The sequence below is a fragment of the Magallana gigas genome, chromosome 6 (assembly GCF_963853765.1).
Source record: "Magallana gigas chromosome 6, xbMagGiga1.1, whole genome shotgun sequence".
NCBI lineage: Eukaryota > Metazoa > Mollusca > Bivalvia > Ostreida > Ostreidae > Magallana > Magallana gigas.
The window spans coordinates 35,486,962-35,510,008 of NC_088858.1; the positions used below are offsets into that span (position 1 = coordinate 35,486,962).

The 23,047-nt window shown below is 33.6% G+C and overlaps 2 protein-coding genes across 16 annotated transcripts in view; one reads left to right on the forward strand and one right to left on the reverse strand.

The window, feature by feature from the left end:
- The window catches only part of LOC105322410 (amyloid-beta A4 precursor protein-binding family A member 1), a 37,342-nt gene that overhangs the window by 10,347 nt on the left and 3,948 nt on the right, over positions 1-23,047 (reverse strand). For 3 of the 13 annotated variants that reach the window (XM_066089002.1, XM_066089003.1, XM_066089005.1), the window contains exons 2-12: positions 22,853-22,909; positions 20,210-21,957; positions 20,011-20,111; positions 19,752-19,835; positions 17,418-17,705; positions 16,917-17,026; positions 16,242-16,272; positions 14,485-14,523; positions 12,610-12,761; positions 6,849-6,935; positions 5,996-6,160 (exon numbers count right to left, since the gene is read on the reverse strand). In XM_066089002.1, coding sequence (XP_065945074.1) covers positions 5,996-6,160; positions 6,849-6,935; positions 12,610-12,761; positions 14,485-14,523; positions 16,242-16,272; positions 16,917-17,026; positions 17,418-17,705; positions 19,752-19,835; positions 20,011-20,111; positions 20,210-21,942 — 2,790 coding nt within the window. In that variant the 5' untranslated portion in view covers positions 21,943-21,957; positions 22,853-22,909. Of the gene's footprint in view, positions 1-5,995; positions 6,161-6,848; positions 6,936-12,609; positions 12,762-14,484; positions 14,524-16,226; positions 16,273-16,916; positions 17,027-17,417; positions 17,706-19,751; positions 19,836-20,010; positions 20,112-20,209; positions 21,958-22,852; positions 22,910-23,047 lie in introns of all 13 variants that reach the window. The other 10 variants (XM_066089006.1, XM_066089015.1, XM_066089014.1 and 7 more) reach the window with 10 other exon arrangements.
- Positions 36-3,147, forward strand: LOC136276605 (zinc finger protein 862-like). Of its 3 annotated transcripts, none has more exons than XM_066089017.1 (3): positions 36-339; positions 1,091-1,278; positions 1,419-3,145. In XM_066089017.1, exons 1-3 carry the CDS (start codon positions 318-320, stop codon positions 3,009-3,011), a joined length of 1,803 nt encoding a protein of 600 aa, XP_065945089.1. In that variant the 5' UTR covers positions 36-317; the 3' UTR covers positions 3,012-3,145. The 3 variants fall into 3 exon arrangements, with proteins under 3 accessions (XP_065945089.1, XP_065945090.1, XP_065945088.1); XM_066089016.1 differs by lacking the exon at positions 36-339 and adding an exon at positions 352-951 and having other exon boundaries at positions 1,419-3,147; XM_066089018.1 differs by lacking the exon at positions 1,091-1,278 and having other exon boundaries at positions 1,419-3,146.

Below are 23,047 nucleotides of genomic sequence, written 5' to 3' on the forward strand. Positions count from 1 at the left end.
AACACAGGCCTTGCTCCTTTCACTGCCCGTTATGTTGCAGGGCTCGCGCTGCCCATCGCATTTGTCGCTTTTTGCGATTTTTTGAAAAAAAATGCGACAAGAAATCGGAAAATGCGACACGGAGATTTCGTATATTTTAATACCGGCCGCCATTTTGAATTTTGACCATCGCGTCTTTATCAGTACAACTGACCGATTACAGCCTTTAGGCTAATTACCTGTGCAGTGATGGGATATTGTGTCGCACGGAAAACAATAGACACGTGCTGGCGTGTTTATTTAGCTGTCTTTCATGTCGATGGGGGAGATACTGGTCTATGATCATCGAGTCAATTACAGGTAGGTGTGAATTAACCATTATTATCCACATCGCGTAGATCGCAACCCTCCGTTTAAGTGTTGTTTTTGTAAAAACAATTTACTATTAATTTGTCGGAAACATAGCGAGATAAAGGATTTCAGCTTGGGTTAAAATATTTTGCATCATTTAAATCGTCGGAATGCACGAAGATCAACGTTCTCCAAATTATGCTTTAATTTTGTCGGTAAAATGGTATAAAAAGCAAATGGAATATGATCACCACATAATCCCCAATAACTTTTGCATAGGTTATTATTGCATTTTCGGCATGGGGAAACGCAAAATTGAGGGTTCAACTGAACCTAACAAAATATCTAGGCTATCATCATTTGGCTTCACGTCATCCAAAGCTGCCAGCTTATTAAATTCAGATCATGCTCACTCTATGTCTGAAACACCTTGTAGTCCTCCTATAAAACGTGGCAAATTTTTGGAGTCATGGAAAATTAATAGGCCTTGGTTAAGATATGACTCCACACAAAACCTCATGTTTTGTGACATTTGTATTAGGGCTCAAGTCACTAATGTGTTCACAACTGGTTGTGACATGTTCAAAAAAGAAGCTGTAACCAAACACGAAAAAAGAACAGGTACTATTTTAGGGTCAATAAAAATTACAACTTGCATTATACACCAGTAACATTATCGCACATTTTTTGAAATTTTGCAAAGTTCAGCATTTTTTTTTTTGCATTTGACTAATTTAGGTATTTTTTTGTTTATTTTAAGGTGACAACAGTCATGCTAAAGCCACCCAGGCAACTACAATTTCAACGGCCATGGTTAGGGCAAGAGAAACTGCTTTATCCAAAAACAAAATTGCCATCATCTCCGCCATGAAAAATGTGTACTTTGCAGCTAGAAACAACATGCCCAATTGCTTGATTCCTAAACTCCATGAGTTATGCATAGACCAGGTGATAATCATAGTTAATTTTTGGCAAATTATTCATAAATTATACTTCCGATCAATGCTAAGTTTATAATGATAATAGGTAAAGACTTTAGTTTAAACACTGGAAAACTTTTAGTTATTTTTTTTCTTTTTTTTTTTCAGGGTGCTTCTCAGCTGAGAGACCTTGCAGTTGATAGTCGCACAACTTACACTCACAATCAGTCGATACAGGAGTTTCAGCAGTCTATTGCAGGGGTTATTGAGGATAGGTTGTTAGACAGGGTTAGGGAATCAGGCTTCTTCAGTGTCATGATAGATGAGTCCTCTGATGTTTCAGTTCATCAAAACTTAGTGTTGTACATTAGGTACTTATCGGAGTCTTTGGGTAGGTTAGATGCAAAAACTTCCTTCATGGGTATTAGGCAGCTAGCCTCAGCAAATTCAAATAGCATTAGGGAAGAGGTTGTCAAGATTTTGTCAGATAAGGGCTTAGAAATTTCAAACCTTGTAGGCATAGCTACTGATGGGGCAAGTGTAATGACAGGTTGTAAGGCTGGTGTAGTTAAGCAGTTGAAGGATCTCTCCCCCTCTCTTCTCTCTACTCACTGTATTGCCCATAGGTTAGCCCTTAGTTGTGGTGGTGCTGCTGATCAGATTCCCTATCTTGTGAAGTTTCAGGAAATTCTCAACTCTCTTTACAAGTACTTTCACAACTCTCCTAAGAACACTGCCAAACTTGAGTCTATTCAATCCATTCTAAACTCTAGTTCTCTCAAGATGAAGGAGGTTTTTCACACTAGGTGGTTGAGTTTTGAAGGTGCTGTTGATGCTGTTGTCAAGACCTATCCCTCACTGCTATCTGTTTTCCTTGAGGAGAAGTCTGCTAAAGCTCTTAGCCTCCACAAGCCTCTCTCTTGCTACAAGTTTCTCTACTGTGCCCATTTCTTGTCTGATGTTCTTAAACAGCTATGTTTCCTTTGTAAACAGTTTCAGAGATCTGACATTGACTTCTCCTCTGTCAATCCTCTTCTGCATTCCACAGTTTCTGTTCTAGAGAGGTTAAGGGATTCTAAAGATGGAACTGTCCTGTCTTCTTTCCTACAGCAAGCTCCTTCTTCTCCATCTGTTGACTCCTCTGGACTCTGCACTTTTGATTTCAAAGGTCACTGTATTAGAGATAGTTCAAAACAGAGGGCTGAGGCTGTTTCAGCATGTGAGAAGTTTGTTTCAGGTGTCATTGCTAACTTAAGGGATAGGTTTGTTAGTGAAGGGGATGGTAAGGTCATGTCAGCTTTGTGTTCTATCTTTGATCCTTCTTTCATTTCTTCCACAATCCCTCCTTCTCAGGAGACTTTGACTACTCTGTCTGATTTCCTACAGAAGTGTTCTTTTTCAAATTCAGAGGATTTATGTTCTGAAGTAGTTGGGTTTCATGAATTTGTTAGGCATGTAGGTAGTAGTGCAGGATTGGCCTCAGTTAAGGATATAGCTCAGTTTAGTTTTAGGCATAGTTCAGTTTACCCAGTGGTAGGATATTTAGGTAGGAGACTGTTGGTTCTTCCTGTATCGACTGTTGACTGTGAGAGGGGCTTCTCCAGACAGAATCTCATCAAAACAGACCTGCGCAACTCATTGAAGATAGAGTCCCTATCCAACATTATGATGATAGCCCTAGAGGGACCCACATCAGAATCTTTCCCATTTGAGGATGCCTTCAGCAAGTGGGCCAGTGTGAAGACAAGAAGAATATTGTGAACAGTGAAATGTGACTGATGTGATTATCTATTGGACTTTTCATAGACTTTCTTGATCTTAACTGTGAAATGTGTGACTTTGGTGTGTTATTTATTGACTATTTCCTTTTGTTGTGCTATGAGTTTATGAATGAGATTAATAAATAAAATTATTTATCTTTATTTGGTCTTCTTTTTTTGTTTTAAGGTTTTGTTTAGAATGATCAAAGATCAGTATATTCTATTATTCAATTGGAGAAATATTAATTTTATTTAAGAATAATTTCTGATAGCAACTGTGAACATATGCATGCTGTTGCAGTGTGAGTTAAATTATGGTAAAAAAAAACAGCTGCAAAAATAAAGGTTAAGTTGTTTAGTTGTTTATCAGTAAAAACAATACATGTAATAAGATATGCGGATAGTCCGATACGCCGCGCAAGGTTGCGACACATTATTTTGGTCCAGTGTGAGCCCTGTGTTGGATCACTGCTTTAATTGGTTTTACTTATCAACTAAATTAGATTGTTAAGTGGAATGGAATGTTTAAAATAAAATTCATATACCATAATGAATAACTTGCATGGGTGCATTCAGTTTTTTTATCTCCCAAATAAATAATCAATTTTTTAATTAAAAAGTTAATTCAAAAAGTTAAACTTCATGGATTGTTCCTGAATATGGCAATCAAGAATCCTTTCCAAACAGTCTTTCCCATTATCTATTGTTTGCATCATATGTATCTTACAGTAAACACTTAATTCCTTTTCAGATTTCATCAAGGGTTTCTGTCCTAAGCATTGATTTCTTGGTTATCTATATACAGCGTACTTCTCCTTGATGTAGCAGGTGTTCTTTGCCATCCCTATATAGTCCACAGCCAACAGCAAGTTCCTGTCTGGAGGTCAGAAAACTTCTCTCCAGCCGAGGAGCCACCATAAAAGTGACAAATAAAAAACATAAAAAAAGACAGCAACATAAAGAGAGAGCCATTAAGACAAAAGAGGAAGAGTTTTTGCTGGTTGTAGTGGTAACTTCACCATTATCATCACACAGTTGTAGCTGTTGAAGTTGATGACATAGGTTCAGCGTCTTTCATTAAAACCTGAGACATGAATCATGGGCTTGACAGGTATCTGATGAAAAGTGCCCGGTGACAAGAATCTTCATGGATTTTCAATTACAGTAGTTTATCATCAAATCAATACACTGCTCAGCAACCTAATAATCGTGATTACATCTAATCACTACCATAGTAGCAGGACGACTAGATAGCCATAGAGTACACCTGGTTTAACCTTTACATGAACTGGAAGATTTGTGAAGGGGCATTAGTGGCAAAGAAAAGTTAAGGCTCTCAGCTAGGAAGATGAATTCTTCTAGGGCTCCCATTTATCAAGTGATGATGTAATGTCTATGCAAAAGGAAGTGGCTGACAAGTTTGTTACAAAAATAGAAACTTTAATGCTTTGCAAAAAATTCATTTCTTTAGTACAAAAAGTTACTAATAAAATTCCAGTATTCTAAGCTCCCAAGTCAATACTGAGCTAAGAGATTAGCAGTTACTTGACGCTGACATACATGAAAATTCTCCAGATCTTGCATCCTGTATGCTATCTGACATTTTATTGACATCTCAACACAGGCTGACTGACAGACAGATGGACCAATCACAACCAGTGAACCCACAATCTATACAGCACGTCCTCTTCAAATTTTCTGCTCCCAAATCATACTGAGAATACAATTGTGCATTCAACTGATGAATGTCTGCATTTAACATCACATCAAATTGTGGGTAGAAACATCTTAATTCAAAGACAATTGTGATAACAATACATTATTATCGGTAAATATCTCTTGCCCCATTACCCAGGCAATTTCCAATCCAAAAGCAAGATGTTGACTGAGTAGGTGTTACAACAATTACCATACAATTTTGTAAACCTAATTCACCTATTGAATTCTGCTTCCTTGTAGGTTTACATATCAAGTATAAAGGTATATACAGGTCCAGTACAATCTCCAGATTTAGCTATATAGCTTGAATAAGCTAAATAGCTTTATTAAGCTATTCAGAGTAGCTTCATTTAGCTATTTTGTCATACATTTTTCTTAAATGTTTAATTTTTTCAGTACGTATAAAAAATCGCACTTAGTGCAGTGATAATTTTCAACTTTGAACTGTTCTGTAATCAATGCATGTAAAGATTACTCAAAAGTTTGCGTCTCCTTAAGAGACTTTGCACTAAAAGTTTTGGGGCAACTGATTCATGACCACACAGTTACTTCTTGAATGAAATTTAAAGGAGGTTAGTTATGGTAAACAAGATAATTGATTGGTAATAATTTATCACAATGAGAAGAAATCATACTTATCCACGCCTCATTGCACACAAAGTGGTGAACAGTTACCCAAACAATGGAAATATATTTTTTGCTTAAAAGCTGCAGTGTTAAAACTACCTTACATTTGGGTCAAGTTTATAATGGTCAGTGGCGCAAATATGAGTAGCAAGTTATTTGCGATTTTTCGTCCATTTCTTACAATTAATATTTTCTTCAAAAACTGCATATAAATAGCTTTATTAAGCTATTTTGAATAGCTTTATAAAGCAATATAGCTTTTTCAAGCTATATAGCTAAATCTGGAGATTGTACTGGACCTGATATACTAAGCATGTGATGAATGTCAGTGGTTTTCCTACTAATTTTAAACTGGGGCCATGGAATTGGGAAATTTTTTACTAAAATCTCAAAATGTATCTTTGTTACATTTTGATTATCAGCAAATCAAGCTTGAATTCATCACAGGGTCAAAGCCAAGAACCAGCCAGGAAAACCCCTGAATGTTATATGTTAAAAGTGTTAACTGTAAGTATAAAAAAAAATTAATTTCCTTTACCAAAAAATTCCCAAAGAATTTAAACCATCTTTAAATTTTCGGCTCACTGCCTCTTCTGATATAGATGATTATGATAAAAATGAATGCCCTCTAAAACTCACCTCTTCAGACTCAAAGACATGGCACAAAATTTTGGCTTGTTTTTTCTTTCGCAGAGATTCTTCTCCTGGTGATGACAAGAGTCTTCTTCTGGCCATAATGACAAGAATGTCCCCTATATCAGCTATGTAGGAGATGGTCCTAAGTGAATGGTCCATCATTATCTCCTGCCAAATACATTGAAGAAGTTAGTTGGATCATATCACCCCATCTTCACATCTAGAAATCATAACTAAAGTCCCACAGATATTCTAAATGCATTGTTGTTAACCATCTTGATATGTCAACTTCATACTGACAAATAAATATTTAATGCCCATTTTTAATCCGTCTTTTTAAGACATCTTTTTTAAAATGAGATCTTTCAAAGAGACTGCAATTTAACAAACAATCAAAATTGGTTACTAAAGGAAAATCAACTGCAATTTACAATGGAGAAGTTTCAGATTTGAGGCCTGTAATGTGATTCAATGAGCAAAATTTCATACATATCTTAACAATGATTTAATGTGCAGTTAAATTGTAATAGAAAAGGAAATGCAACTGACACTATATAAAAATTGATTGTGCAATGCATTTAAATCAATATAACCCTATGAGGCAAATCTGACTGAAAAATCACACTGTTGTAGACAACAAACTGTCATTACCACTAAAAATACACAGTTTTTTGCATTAATGTGCCAGGTAGTTTGTCTAGGCCATTCTTTTTGAAAAGCTTTCTCTGTTCATACCAAGATATCAAGATGCCTAGAGGAGCATAGTGTAGACAAAACATAACAGTTGGGCTTTGGCAGGAAAGACTGCGACCACTACAACATGAAAACAAACAAGTCAAAAGTATATACAGTTTACCTGAAGGTCTGTATTTAGCACCATGATTTTTTCTGTAGAAACAAACAGGTCCACTGCTGTACTGGGCTGATTCTCACCTTCTGGAGCCTACAAGCAGATAAAAGCCAGGTCATAACCAGTCATTTCAGCTAGTAGCAGTAGCATGCATTGCCCCCCAAAAAATCTCAGAAAAATGGTATGGATAAATACATTCATACTGAGACAAAAATTATTCCAACAAAGGCTTATTAAACAATTAATATTTTTTTTGGAAGGGCATCTGTGAGGGTTTTTTTTTCGTTTTTTTTTTAATTTTTTTTAGGGGGGGGGGGATAAGACGATTTGCATTAAACCATCTAAGAGTATTTGAATTGACTTTTGTACAAGTTAATGTTCCAACATATTTGTAACAAGTTTTCTTGGTTTAGCATCATGGCTGGAAAAATTTTTGATAGTCATGGGATTTAATTCCGTGTCTTCTACTGTTACAGTAAAACTTGTTAGTACAAAATTGGCTGTAGTGAAATCTTGAATGTAACATATTAATTTGAGTCCCCAGCAAAACTTGTGACAAATCTTTGTCAAAATTTACAGTTAAAATGAATAATGAATTTACTGATATAGCAAACTGAACTGCAGTCCCCTATAGGTGAACAATTCTGGAATTTACATCTTTCATAACAAATTGTTCTCTAACTAAATAGTAATACTTGATGACATAATTGTCTGAATGAATTTATTTTCACATACATTTAATATTTTTAAATTTTCAATTTGATTATTTAACTAAGGTTTCCTAAAAATGATATTGTTTATGCTTCATTAAACACAAATGGTCCAAGAAAACATTTAAATAACAAATCTGCTTTGTTAATTATTTCCGAGATCATTATACTGTTATAACTAATTACGAATATAACAAAGTAAATCCAATGGTTCCTCAGAATTCACTAAAACCTAGCTTTACTTTACCAGTAATACCACAAATAGGCTTGTAATTTTACAACGTTTTTACAATACAGTATTTGATTTCCTCTGAGCACAAAAGATACTTATTGTCTAAGAATTTTTTTTCTCCCCTTTTAAAATATTTTAATAAAATTGCCCAATGATATTGTTACATGTTACACAGATATAAGCCCTATACTTATCATATGAAACAAAGTAACAGTATAATTACATCTGTCTTTACAGGAAGGAATTGGAACTAACTGTGTTTGCAAATTTTTAAATAGCATAGTTACAATGTCGCTATCTAATAAATACAGTCAATTTCAGAATGCTAAAATGTAATAAAAACTCAATATAAATCATGCCAGCAACTAAATTCACAGTATTTAAGTGCATCAAACTAAAGTTGCAGCTTTGTTTCTCTGTACTTAAGGGAGGTTTTAATGGTTTTTTCCACGAAGCAGTGCCATACATAAATTAATGTATCACTTTCAAACTGATTTGTTCCTGCAACATTCGACACCAAAGTTTAAACACTCAACACTGCATAAAATCAATTTGCAAAGTGTTTTTGCTATGAGGGAAAAGAATCTTTCAACAATCACATACATCAAACCTTGCCAATTTTGGAGTTTGAAAGAACATTTTTTTGTGTTCATATGAAAACAAACCATCAACATAAAAATCTCCTTATAAACATTTTTATGCCTATAAAAGCAATAATAACAACATTATGTGTGCACTGTTTGAGTTGACAGCCGATAAGTGATCTCCAAGAAGACATTAACATCATGAAAAAAAAACACTCTGCAGGAATATCAAGATACTTTATCATCATGATAGCACTAATTAAAGGCAGAACCTAAAGGGAGAACCAAAGATGACTATGGAATTGGCAAATGATTTCCTGAATATTTGCAACAGAGGATAATGGCAGACAGAAGCAGACATTTATAAAACCTTAGGTTGGCTGTCCTCGGTGGCAGGCTTCGGAGTTGACTGGGCTGAATTCTTACAGAAAAAGAAAGACACGCAACAATTTACACCAAGAGTTAAGATAGTTTAAATACCGACAGATGTAGAGATTAGGTAAAGATTTTTTAAAGGCTAGATTACAACATACATTGTATACCCTTTTGCCTGAAAGAGGCAAATTTATCTATGGTTGTAAGAAAATATGACTTGATGAAATGCATATTTAAGTCACATACTGCATGTAAATTCAGCATCATAATTTTCATAATGCCCTGAACAATATTATTCACAAATTTTTCAAAACACTACTGCCAATGTCAGAGAAAAGGTTCTACCTTGTTTGATGACAAGATAATACAAGTATTCTTATATTGTGCATTAATTCTCTAAACTTGGATAAAATATATCTTAAAAATATAAATAATGAACAACACATATACATGCCTACAACACTGCAAGCTATTGCATTCAAAATAAATGCAAAATTAAGATGATGATTCAGCTAGAGGTAAAACAAAACTGAGAAAAAGAATGAGATAATATGACAATGAGCATGTGTCTTGTGACTGTACTGGTACCTGGAATTTGTTACCAAAATGAAGTGATCCCAGTGTCTGTAATAAACAAACATCAATTGATTGGTGCCCTGACCAGGATACAATATACAACTCTAGTTTGCATGAGATTTTTTTGACAATAAGTTAATTGGTGGAGCAACCAAGACTGTGGTTTTGCTGAAGATTTTCAATTGAATTTTTCTTTATTGATTGTATTGTGAGTATCGACTATATTTACATTACCAGTAATAGAGAAATTCTTAATTCCCTTTCTTTTTTAAATTAATGAAATTGGTTAAAGTATTTGTCTTAATTTTTCATAATCACTCTATTTTTCTTTTTGAAGGTTTCGTCACATTGTTTGCACGCAGGAAATTATCAATATTCTGTGTGTAATCAATCTAAATATGCCTCTGCATTATTTAAGATGTCATTTTGGGAAGCACTGACTGCTGATAATTCATCATTAGCTCACACTATGTTTGCAAGATATTCAACATGCTCTTTTTTCATTTGAACAGAAATGAAAGTATGTGTACTGGTGCATTTTACAAAGGTTGCTTGAGAAGTTGACTGGCACAATGAATCAGGAAAAACAAATTTGTTATTTGAAAAATTGTGTTTGTTTCATATGACTACCAATACATGTACATGATAAGTTCACAAAGTATGAAGCATATTTCAACATTAAATACAATGAAGGAAAAACATGTAGTGCGTCTTTCTCCAGCAGTATCTAAACATTTTTCTCTATGATCTATGCCTTGCACTAAAGTTCATTATGAAGTTGTGTTCCAAACTTTTGTTTTTGTTTTTATTTTAATACTTTTTACCTGTTAATTTCTATCTTCAACTACCAAAAGCTGTAAGATTTTAATCTGATAAATATCTTATATTTATATTGGTAATAAAAGTGAAATTTAATTTATCATTATATAAAATGAAAATAAATGATCCAAGGTGTATCTTTCCATCTATTCATAAAGCGCTGCATATTTTTTATAAATCATTAAAAAATAACAATTTTTAACTTAATCATCAAAAACAAGCACTCATTTTATAACTATGGACATTTTAATGATTTCAAATTCTATCAAATACTGCCAGTAGAAGAGAATTTGTACAAGTACATGTATTACATTTTATTGAATAATTGAAATCATGCATGAAGAGAAAAAATGATCTTAATCCCCTTCCATTCAAAACTAACTTTACTACTATGTTCAAGTATATGAACACAATACAGTCACTTTGAGTAACTATCAGAATAATTGACATTTTTACACAAAAGAAATGATGAAGAAGGAAATGTGTAGCTAGAGAAGAAAGTAAGTTTTCCCATTATACACAATATTTATTTTTCCAGAACTTAAAAGCTTATTCGTAAATTCAAATAATGAGTTCAAGAAATACAATCAATTCACAATTCTACACCATGATTTTCTAATCCAATTTTGATTGCCTACAACTATGAAAATCAATCTAATAGGGTTTTCATCAAAACAAATCCAGTGTATTGTTCATGTGCAACATGCAAATGCAAAATGAGAGCTTTAGCATGTAGGTGGACTACAACATCTACACCACACAACAGTATCACTTACCGAGGCCTGCCACCAGAAGCAAGAGGAACAATGCACTGTACATATTAGTATCCATTTTATTGTTTCTCATTAAAAATTTGAGAGATATATACATGCATTGCTTAGATTATTTCAACCAATCATCTTATGTCTTTGCATCTGGAGAGGATACGTTAGGGAAAGATCGTATTCATTCATAATCATACATGTTGAATTATATATGTTTGCCATCAAAAACACAATACATGTTTATCATGAAAACTCTCTTATTAAAAACCAGTCCAATGACTAGCTTCAATAATGTAGTTTTTTAACCAACATTTTCTGGAGTAAGCTATGTATTTCTTATTTGTGAAGTGGTGTTTAGGTATTAAGTGATATCAATGATGTCGTCCATAGGTAGCTGCAACGATGTAGCTCTCTCCCTTTTTTGGCGGAAGAAGAAAACAAATACTTATTTTCTTACTGCAGGGCTTAAATATATTTTTGGAAAGAAAAAATATCATAATTCAAAACCTCTTACTCCTTATTTAATTGTTTGACCAAGCCAAACATCTTACACCTCAATATCCTGAAAAAATTACATGACATAATTTGGGTTGGAGACATCTACAAAATGAGGCATTCAAAATAGATCCTAATAAATTGATTTAATACACAAGCCTGGGGTAATGGTGAGGGTAATACCAAAGTTATGTGAGATGGACTAAGCTTTCTATTAGCATTTTTCCAATTTCCAGAGTCTTTGTGTCCACTGCTACAGATTTGGGCGGCCAAACCATGATAGCCCTTATTACAATCCTTAAATCAATATTGTTGAACACCATATTTTTCTGCTGGATTAAATCTGTGATTCAATTTGACAAAGCATTCACCCCCTCCTCTTATTTGTATTTTTTGGTAAGAAATCAATGAGCATTCAGAATATGATGGCATTGACGTGTACCATATAAACCACTGGAAGGTGAGAGATTCAACTTCTTGGCAGCAATCAACAAACGATACAAACAGTGTGAAAGAATTGGGTATTGAATTATCATAAGTACTCAGAGACAGCTTGCTTTCTCCTAATTAAGACACTATTTTCCATTTTCTTTAATGGGAATTTTTATTGTAGATTGGATCTTTATTACAAAATTATCAACTCTCTCTTTCTCTCTCTCTCTCTCTCTCTCTCTCTCTCTCTCTCTCTCTCTCTCTCTGTTGATAGTATAGTAAATCAGACTTGAAACTTGAAGACCAACCAACAAACAGAGGCTCAAAGATCAAGATCTCTCATTACAAAATGTCCAGAGCTAAATAAGCCATGCACAATGTCATTATGTATAGCCCTTCACCTTATTTGAATGAAACACATTAGCTAACTAAAGTTTTTCTTTATAAAAATTCATAATCAACAAAATTAATATAGTACCAGTACATGTATTACATAAACTATTCCTTAGAAAAGTATATTTACTGTGTATTGCCCCTGTACTTTTATCACATTTTATTTTATTCATTAAAGATACAAGAAAAAATAATATATTGAATTAATTTGATTAGAAACTTCAGTAAAAGGTAATTTTATTCCCAGTAAGCCAATCTGGTTTATAGTAAGCAAGATAATGGAACAGAATCAATAGTCCAACAATCTGTCACAGGCTATTTAATCTAATAAAGATCCCATTTCCACTACATACAGAGCCTAGCTTTCTTCATCAGAAGCCTCCTCACCTTAATTCTCCCGACAGCCTCTTGAGCTTGCATCATCCGCATGGCCTTGGATGGCTGACCTTCTGAGATCAGCTGAGTTGAGCCAAGGTACTGGGCTCGAAACAGCACGCCCTCAATCAAAACTGATGGATTTTCAGGATCATGTATGGAAGCTGTAAGAATAAGGGATATACAAGTATATGTACTACTAAACAATTTCATCGATCACAATGTTAGAACTTTGAAAGTTTAAATCTTAAGGCACATGCAACCATTTAAAGCAATTAAATTAATTATTTTAATGAAGCAAAAATAGTATTCAAGTAATTATGGCACATGCTTTCCTTCTTTTTTTCATGAGTTTCCTTAAGGTCACGCTCAACTGTCTTTAAATTACAAATGAATCAAGTGCTTAATATATAATTCTATCTTTAATGAATAAAAAAAATGGGAATTTTTTTTTTTAAAAATCAAATATACAATAAAATAATTTAACCTTTTATATTGAGTTGGATATGAAAGAATGACTTAGGTATAAAAGTTTTGATATACCGATATTAAGAAGTTTTGAATTGAAATTAATTAAAAATATAACGTATGGCATAGAAACATATGACAATTATATATTAAAGAAGAAATTTTAGTAAATTTCAATAAAGAGAAGAGATGTCTGTTCTATTGATGCTCTGTAAGCATACTTTGCTTACAGACTTAGCTATAAAGAAACAACCTTAGTTATACATGTACATGTTGCATTTAACAACTGACAGTTTGTACAAAAAGAGGGATAAAGTCTTTCCACCACCAAACCCTATCAACTGGGGAATCCATGCTTTTTTTCCACCAACAAACACAAAACAGCTTTAAATATAAACACAAGAGTTTGGATAAAATTTGAATTTAGTAAATGCCAAATTAACTTCTTGACACCAATGAACAGAAAGCCCAAGAAACAAGTATAGCTTCACAGAAATCTGGTGTTAGTACAAATTTGAAAATATATTGCTCGATAATACATTAGATACATGAACACAAGCTTCCAACACAGAGAAGGAATGGTTATGGTGCCTGCACTTACCACAAATGAGTAATTAGCTGATTATTAGTAATGAGCTCCATGATTCAGTGCATGAAAAACAATGGGAATACAGATGTTACTTAGAGGATATACAAAATCTTCATTCATTGCCACATCACACAGAGAAATGCAGGTTATCATAAGCACTGTTAGTGTTTTATTGCATTTTGTAAGTTTTTTTTTTTTCAAACATCTATTCTGTTAAATGTTAATGTAAGTTGGGACAAAGAACAATAACTCTCACAAGAATTCCACATCATTTTCACAAGAGGGGTTACAACACAAAGAATTCATAGAGAAAAAAATCTATTTGCTACAAGTTTTCAATGCTAATCAATAAAGAGTACAAGTAAGTTGAATTCAATAAAGTAAGCATTAAGCTTTTAAGCAAGATAGAACAGTTCAAATTGTGCAAATCTATTAAAAAAGAATGTAACTTTTACAGTCTGAAGCTTGATCATGAAGTGATTTCCAATTACTCCTAATTAAAACTATATGGAGGAATCTTATTATCTGACATTATCAGAACTTTCAATATCATTGTTCATACTGTCTCAAAAAAGTGGGTGGTAGTTGGTCTTTAAACTATAATTTCTTGCAAGAAAGGCGCTGGTTAACAAAAAAGTAGTGGGCCCCAATAATGTTGCAACAAACTTGTGTAAGTTTCAAAAAAGAAATTTTGACTTTGATACTATCCCTTCATCTAGCAATCCACTTGGATCAAAATGTGCAAATGGAGGTAGATACGATGAAGAAAAAAAAAAAGAAGAGTAATCTACACACTGAGTGATTATAAGTGAGGCGTGTCCATCACTTACCGGGTGTTTGGCTGTTCGATACCAATGTCAATACATGAGCTACCCAATGAGCAAATTTGATCAAGATCAATATTCAGAGTGGCTGCCGCTTTATGTAAATGAATGATGTAGAGAAAATTTATTTTCTATTGATTTCATTTATTGGTGTGTTTGTTTTTTTCTTCTTCTTTTTTAAAATTAAGTTTGCTACTTTAGCTCAACTTTAAACCTTCCTTTCTAGTTTCACTAATAATTTTTGTATAATAATTAATCCCCAAAACATGACCTTATAAATAAATTAAAAAACTTGAACACTTCACATTTAAATAAAATGTAACAGTTACGTCTATAGTACATTTGACAATATTTACATTTGCAAATATGTTTCCTTATATGAACTAAGGCTTATAGAATAGAACAAATGTTTAATTCTGTGTGAACTATTTCATGACATCACAATGATCATAGCACATGCTTATCGCTTATTGGTTGGATTATTGTAAACATAAAATCTGAGTAATTGTAACAATTCTGAACAGTTTTTTTCAAATGTAAGTATAAGTATATCGGGATATGAACTTGGTTGGTATGTGATCACATCTTTTGAGAAGCCCTTTGGGCTTCACAGGATTTGATCACATGGCCAACCAAGTTCATATCCCGGTAAACTTTTTAACTTGCTGTTTATTTCTTTAGTGGCTAAACTGGCTGAAAAATTACACTGAACTTTAAAAGTATTGTTAACAACAAGTACTGGTAGAAAATCATAGTTTGCTTGGCAAAAAGAAACTGATTTTTGATAAACACTGACAAGAAAAGTACTGTGTACAAGTATGGTACATGTATACACATTTCATTAACATAAATGGCATCTTAGGATGTCCTTTTATTTTCTTCCATTAGTCTCAGACTTATATGACCATAACATTAGGTATGAATGTAATAAAATGAAATTAAATAATCCTTCTGGTCATACATTTAGAGTCTGAAGTTATAAAAAGTACCAGATGTAACAATGATATGACTTTACATATTAGGTCACCAGGTTTGAATAATTTGTTTTGTTGTCCCACACATTGGGCCAGGAATCCTAAAACTGTCTTGCTGTATAATGATCAGTTATTAGCAACAATAAAAATCATATTGTTGTTAAAATGAAAAATCACAATCAATAACTATATCTTCTGATTTTAACAAATATAAGACAAAATACTGATATTTTCTTGGTTACTTGGATAATTGGTATGAACACAAAAAGGACTTACATGTACTTACTAACAATCTACAGAAATGTAACACTGCCTGTATCACCTGTCCATATCTTAAAACAGTCATGTAATCTCCTTTATATCCAACTTTTATTTTTAATACATGTACAACCATAAATTCATAAAAATCTCGCAATTAAGAGCCAGATTAAAAAAAATCTAATTCAAGTTAAATATTAATAATTAAATAGTTACTTTTACATGATTTCCCACAATATGAAAAGGATGGATATGTATCCCAGTTCCAAAAATTGAAAATGATACATGCTTAACCCTTTCTAAATATTATCGCAAAACAGTAGATACAGGCAGAGTACTAATTCACTGTGTTGAAAAGTGAAGATATGGCAGTGAGTTGTTGGCCCGTGAACAGACCTCTTACCTGAGGTGGTGGTAGAGAGAGACTAGCAGCTACTACAGAAACACATTGCCTGTGCTAACACTGCTAGTAGTTGTAAAAAACACCACTCAAGTAATGTGAAATTGATAGCTTACATGACTCACTCTCACCTTCTTTAGCTTTCGTTCTTCTTTCTTCCTGCTAAAAGAAATGAGTTTGTCAAACACAAACATTTGAGCAGCAGAATATTAAAAGCATAAAATAGCTCGCCATGACGGTTTATGTATTTTATGATGGTCGTAGAATGATCATGCACTCCACACATACAAAGATGAATATAGCATTAGTGGGAGAGAATTGCTCGCATTTGTTTGGGAACTCTTGTAAAAAGAAATCATAAATAAATTTTCTAAGAATACTTGACTGTTTACCAATTACAAATCTTGAGTAAGCTACTGATACTTTGTTCATTTGGTTTTTTTTTAATAATTAAGACAACTTTATGTGACACCACATCAAAATAGCAAGCAAGCAATATAGCACTTATGTGGCATCAAAAAAAAAGGGAATATTTAGCTTAGTCCTTAAATTTTTGCATATCACGATAATTCATCTTAAATGATACACATAAATCTTTGTCCTCGACAATCTAAGCTTGACCTGGTAATTGGCTTACCGGTAAATAAATACATTGTACATCCAAAAAATATTAACTAACGTGTTTAACTTCAAAATTACTGGTAGCAGCTAAACCAAATTTTTGAAGTACACGAATACTGTGAAAATTGTACAAGTCAATCTGTTTTTTTTCAAAATAATATTAAGTCACACGGACAAAAGCTCACCTGAGCACTTCTATTAACAGGTGGTTGAGTAAGTTCTGGTATGTCAACTTTGCTATCTTTTTGATAGGGTTTTTGTAACAAGACGTCTGTTTCCTCATCTGTGTCAAAATCTGAAGAAAAAAAATCAATTTCAAAATCAGAACACCGAGCATAAAGCATAATTATTTTTTTTCCATACCGATTTATTCTTGTTTTGGCCTAAATTTACAAACATGCTCAGAGTATGACTTAACGAAAAATTTAATAAACTAAAATTTGTGTAATAATTATGATAGATGCAATGTCATTCTATTGATTTGTACATGCAAGCAAAATTGTTAATTTCATTTGACAACATTTATCATGTCAATTCAATAGCAAGGCATTCAAAGTTCAAGCATTTTCCTAGTAAGAAGAAACAATTTATAAAATACTATATAAACAAAGTAAATGTTTGTGAATAAGCCTATAAGAAGATGCCATATATAATACTTGGGGAGTGGATACAATGCTTGTGAATACCTCCAGGCTTTTGCTTGACATAAGATGTTTTAGAAGGTGCCTCGACATCACTGCCATAGTCATCAGTGTCTGACTTAGAGTTAAGTCGATTACGCTTTGAGTAGTTATATTCATTTGAGTCTGAGCTACCGTCGCTTTGAGTCTGAGTATGACCCGAGCCATTTACAGCCGGCTGTCGGGGGCGTCCATGATCGAACGAATCGTCGCGGGGGAGGGAGGCATATTTTTTGCCCTTAATGTTGCGTGTATATTGCACTCCTTCCTCATCATCATCATCTGAATCATAACCTAGAACAAAAGAGTTAAAAGCATGCACTAGATTGAACACATACATCATGCTTAGACATGTATATGTAAAGTCAACATTACATGAACACAAGGTCACAAAAATGCATATCTACTTGTAATACAGTTACATGTTTCAACATTCAGTGAGACATAACTTGGGGAGTTTAAGTGAGTAAAGATTTTTTCCTTCATGTACATTGTATCATCAATCAGTTCTTGCTGCACATGCTTATATTATATCATTGCAGTTTGTTGTTGATATTGTTTTCAAAATGATGATTTGATTTCTCCTTTAATTAGTCTAAACAGTCATTTAAGCGTTATTCTTGAATAACAAAAGATTTACAGTACTTAGCCGCATGTTCTACAAAATACAAGTTTGTCAGAAAGCTGGACTTTCTTTCAATCATGTGGGGTAAATAGGTGTCTTTTGATAAGAACTAAGAAGTATATACAAATGTATGATTACTACTATATGATTTGTTTTCAAACAAGTATTGTAACGTGTACTAAAATTTACAATAGAAGACAACTGTAGAGAAGTAAGAGTTTCCATGCAAAAAAATGTATAAATAAATCCTTAAACCTCTCAAGACATGTATGTAGTGTTCAACATCATTGTTTGTGGTTAATAATTATAATCATGCTAATTGAAAAAAAAATACCATCATTACTTAATTTATAAGAATCATAAGTACAGGATTATTTTTTTTTAATCTACAAGTCTCAATCTGTCCGCACTAACTGAATATCATAAAAATAAACATTTACTGGTAATAATGCATTAATTGGTAGTACATTCTATAAATTGCTAAAATTTCTAATGTCTGATCTATCTGAACTATCTATCAATGACAACAACAGCATTTTAATGACATTAGACTGACATGCTCTTTGTGTAATTCTTCTCCTCTATAAGAAAATGTGCAACTAATATACACAGATACACGTACATCACTGAATTAGTACCAGACCAAAAACAGTCTAATTCTAAATACCAATCAAATTTGTTGTTCCTAAAAGTCTGCTCTAACCTCAAGTTGATTTTTTTTTTCAAATGAAATTTGAGGATAAAATTAACAATTGTTTTAAATCTAAAATCTTGATGTTTTAAGAATACGAGAAATTAATTGATTGTTTTTATGATGTATTTTAGTTGAAACCATGATCACAACTATAACCCTTGCTGTTTTAAAAACAAATGAAAGTGATGAGGATGGGGGGAAATTATAGCATTACTGTACATTCATAAAACACAAAAAAATTGATAATTTAACACATTTTCAGATAGAAATACCCAAAAGAGAAAATTTTTATGATACATGAGAATGAGAATTGATTTGTGAGTATCAGTTAACATTTTTACTTTATACTATATTACAGTTATTTTAAACCTCTATCCATTATTTTAAATATTAGCATTTCACAATTGATAGGCCAGTTTCCTTGTTAATAAGGTAAACATTGCCAGTACATGTACTAAATTTGTGAACTTTTGAGATACATGTACATTCAGCTCTCTTTCCCCATAGCCTGCAAATTTACTACTCAGCTGTTTCAGTCTAGACTCATTAAAAAGTAAATATCCTGGTTTATTCTGGAGAGTCTTAAAGAGCCATAACAAAGATCAAAATAGTTTAAAAACTAAAGGGTTTTTTTTTTAATTTTCATAGACAAATGTTATGCATTTTCATTGAAAGAAATGTTATGGATTTGGGAGCAGTTTTAAAACTGAACACTAACTATGAAAACCAAACTTTACATACTTATTAAAAAGGTTTAGATCTTTCAACTGGAAGAGAGAAAAAAAATGGCTCTCAAAAACTGTGAAGGTCTTTTCTTAAGTTTCTGACCATTCATCAAGCATGTTCATAATCCAAAAGCATTTTTTGAACCATATTTAAACAGAATCTACATTCTACAGTTTATCATGTTGAAAAAGAAAACCCACCAAGAAAATGAGGCAAACCTTGGTCATGGAGACTCTTTGCCCAATCAACCTTTTTGTGTATTCTATAAGAATAAACAAGATCCAGACTGTCATACCTCTAGGAACCTGATATTTCTTCCCATCATTCCTGATGTACTGATTCTCCAATAGTTTTTCTTTTTCGTTCTCCATCTGAAATACTGTTTACAGAGACAAATAAATCATTTATTCACCAAAACAAAATACATAAAAGTTTGGGCTTATTTTTATCAGTATTTATAGCAGTATTTACAGTAGTTCTCTCCAAGAGTCCCTCAAGAAATACTTTAATTTCAAGTTACTAGAATTGGACAAGATGAACAATAATTGATGTACCCCTTTCCTCTTCCCTGAGTTTTGTGTCCTCTTGCTGGAGTCGTGACAATTTTTCTTTCACACTCTCCAAGCTTTCCTTCTTGGTTTGACTGGACTCTTCCCTGCAATGAATAAAATTGAAACAAATTATATACAAAAATCTCATTAATTACTGTTTTATCATTATGTTTTCAGTACCGGTAATAACCATAAACCTTACCTTTTTACCCAAACAGGTTCCGCCTCATCTGGGTCATCTTTGTAAGGTTGAGACACAGTCTTGCTCTGTTGAATAGCAGTCTTGATATCAGCTATGGCAGTATCGAGTGCTTCCCGTTTGGCTTTCAGATCCTCCATAATGGCTTTGGTATCCATCTCCTTTGGTTTGCTCTTCTCTTTAATACCATACTCCCTATCCAGGTTTTCTAACTCCTGTGCTATATCAGCTCTCTGCCTAGATCTCAGCATGGCTGACGGGGACTTGTAGACATGGTTAGAGCTACCTTCCTCAGTGTCACTCGCCTGGCTGCTAGATAAGCCATCCTCTACTATAGGCATTCCAATGCCGTTTTTCTCTCCATCTGATATAATACTTTCCACCTCCACACTATCACATTCAGTGTTTTCTGGGGACAGTGAAAAGGCCTGCTTCTCCTCTATCTGGGGACTATCAGCTGAATCTAAGGGAATCTCTGTTAACATGTCCTCACTTAAATTTTGCATTGTATTTGTATACTCCATGGTTTGTAGACTATGAGATTTTTCTGGTGAATTCTCTCTTGAAAAGTCATCAGAATTTGAGAACCCACTGAGAGTCATACCATTTTTCTTGGCCTCCTCTGCACTAGAATAAGCCAGTCTCATTCCAACATATGAGTCTCCATCTTGAACTCTGGCATACTTAACATAGTCATATTCATTTTCCACTTCATTACCAGGGGACGATAAACTATTCACAATATTTCCCTGATTATCAATTTCCTTCATATTTCTAGCATCAATAACCAAGTCCTCCTCAAGGTTTTCTTTTACATGGGGTTGTATGAAACACTGGGGTCTCACGTTGGCCATTTTCACCAACTGAACAACTTCTTCCTCCTCGATTGTGTCTTCAGTTCGATTGCCATCACTCGTGTTACTTGAATTGTCCCCTGTTTTGTTTAAGCGATTGTGTGTTGATTTTTCTAACTCCCGTTCAGCACTTGAAGTATCCCTCCCACTCCCAACTGATCCCTCCCTATCACTTCCACTGCCCATGGACCCCTCTCCTACTCTACATGCCATGCCTGGTGACTGTTTCCCAGACCTTATCTTGGGCTTAGCTCCCTGTGCACTAAAGATTATACTATCAATGTCTTTTTCATAATTCTTAACTTCTCCCATCACTGGAATGTTATTCCTAATTTCCAAGCTATTTCTTTTATTTACTATTTTATCACTTTGCAAGCCTTCTGCTTTACCCTCCCTGCTTAGAGGAAAGCTACTTTCACTTTCACCTTTTGCAACTGACTGTCTACTAATACGGTCTAATTCATCTTTAGTCACCATGGTATCACGTCTCTCACTCTTCACAAACTCTTCACACGCGTCCTGCTTGCACTTTGACGATATTGCACAGGGTAGGTCTTTAATATCACAGCTTAGTGCCACTTCCTTGGGAAAGTCCACAAAGTCTGAGGGAATGGAGTCTGTGCTGTCTTCACTTTCCTGGCGGGATAAAACAACTCCACTTCCCTCTCCTTCCTCCAAGAGGTTCTGATAAGACAAGGTGCTTATTTCACTTGGATGTCGGGAACTCTCCTCCTCAAACTGCACTTCCAGACTGAAGTTATCGCTGCGAGGGGAAAACGGCCGTCCGGATGGGTCGCCTCCACAAGCCCCTTCTGCCAGATATGGCTCTGACGGCTCTGGTTTCACATCATCCAAGTTGATCTCATCCTCGATATCAGACATAATGTTGTTTCACACCTGCAAAAAAGTCAAATCAATGTGGTCTATCACAGTAGTAGAATTATAAGCACTGGTCTCTTTTACTGGAAATCCCTTGGCGTTTAAAGGCAATCAATATTATTGCAACATGTAACATTGGTTAACAGCATTAGAAGGAAATACTGAGAGACTTCTATGTTGAATTACTAATATTGTCTCGATCAATGTTGCTTTAATAATTGATTTCCTTATGCACAAGACTTTTATACATGTGGTTCTTGAGGTTTTTCTAACAGAATTACTGCACTATTTTTGGTGAACGTTACTTTCCATAAAATGGTATAAACAACCTCTGGAGTCAATTTTCTTTGCAAATCCCAGTAATGCACCAAGCTTTCTTATCAATACTTAAATCTCTAAAAAGAAGGCTTTGCTTCAAGATTTGTGTAATGCATGCTCTACCATTCACAACAAAATACTCATCTCTGTCCATTTTCAAGAATCTTTCTTAAGAAGGGTACTCAATTAAACAGTTCATGAAATAATAATTTTGAAATAAATATCAAATCTAATAAACAAAAAAAGAAACATTTTGAGACAATTATCATGAAAATTCTAAGAAAAATAGGTTCAGGTACACATCAAATAAAATACACAATATGTTCAACTTCAAATAATCATAAATGAAAGATAGAATGATATACTATATCACATGTTTATGAAGCATGCAGTTGTAAATTGTTAGCATCTTTCTACATTACCTGTCTATATTTGATTTACACTAATTATTTATCATTTTAATTCTACAGGGAAAATATCCTATAAACTTGATAAATTTTTGCTGATCCAAAAGATTTAACACTTTTAATCTTAGCAACAGGCAACATGAAGCATACAATGGTAAATTCTCTCTATGAGAAGTTCATGCATTTACCTGAGAAGTGAGCCTGGACACACCTTTCATCTGCTTCACACCATCACCATCCTAAATCTGTGTGGAAAAACAAGAAAATTCAACATCAATAAACCTATTCCATACCATTCAACTACAAATAAAATGGATGACAATAACATAAAATTATTTTTCTGCATTGTCTTTAGTCCATCAGATAGATAAATGGTTCATGCA

Bases quoted from the DNA above. Each gene is read 5' to 3' on its own strand.
- LOC136276605 (XM_066089016.1), top strand. From the start codon at position 501: ATGCACGAAGATCAACGTTCTCCAAATTATGCTTTAATTTTGTCGGTA. The intron at 952-1,090 runs GTACTATTTTAG...GTTTATTTTAAG, and splicing joins CAAACACGAAAAAAGAACAG to GTGACAACAGTCATGCTAAA. The intron at 1,279-1,418 runs GTGATAATCATA...TTTTTTTTTCAG, and splicing joins ATGAGTTATGCATAGACCAG to GGTGCTTCTCAGCTGAGAGA.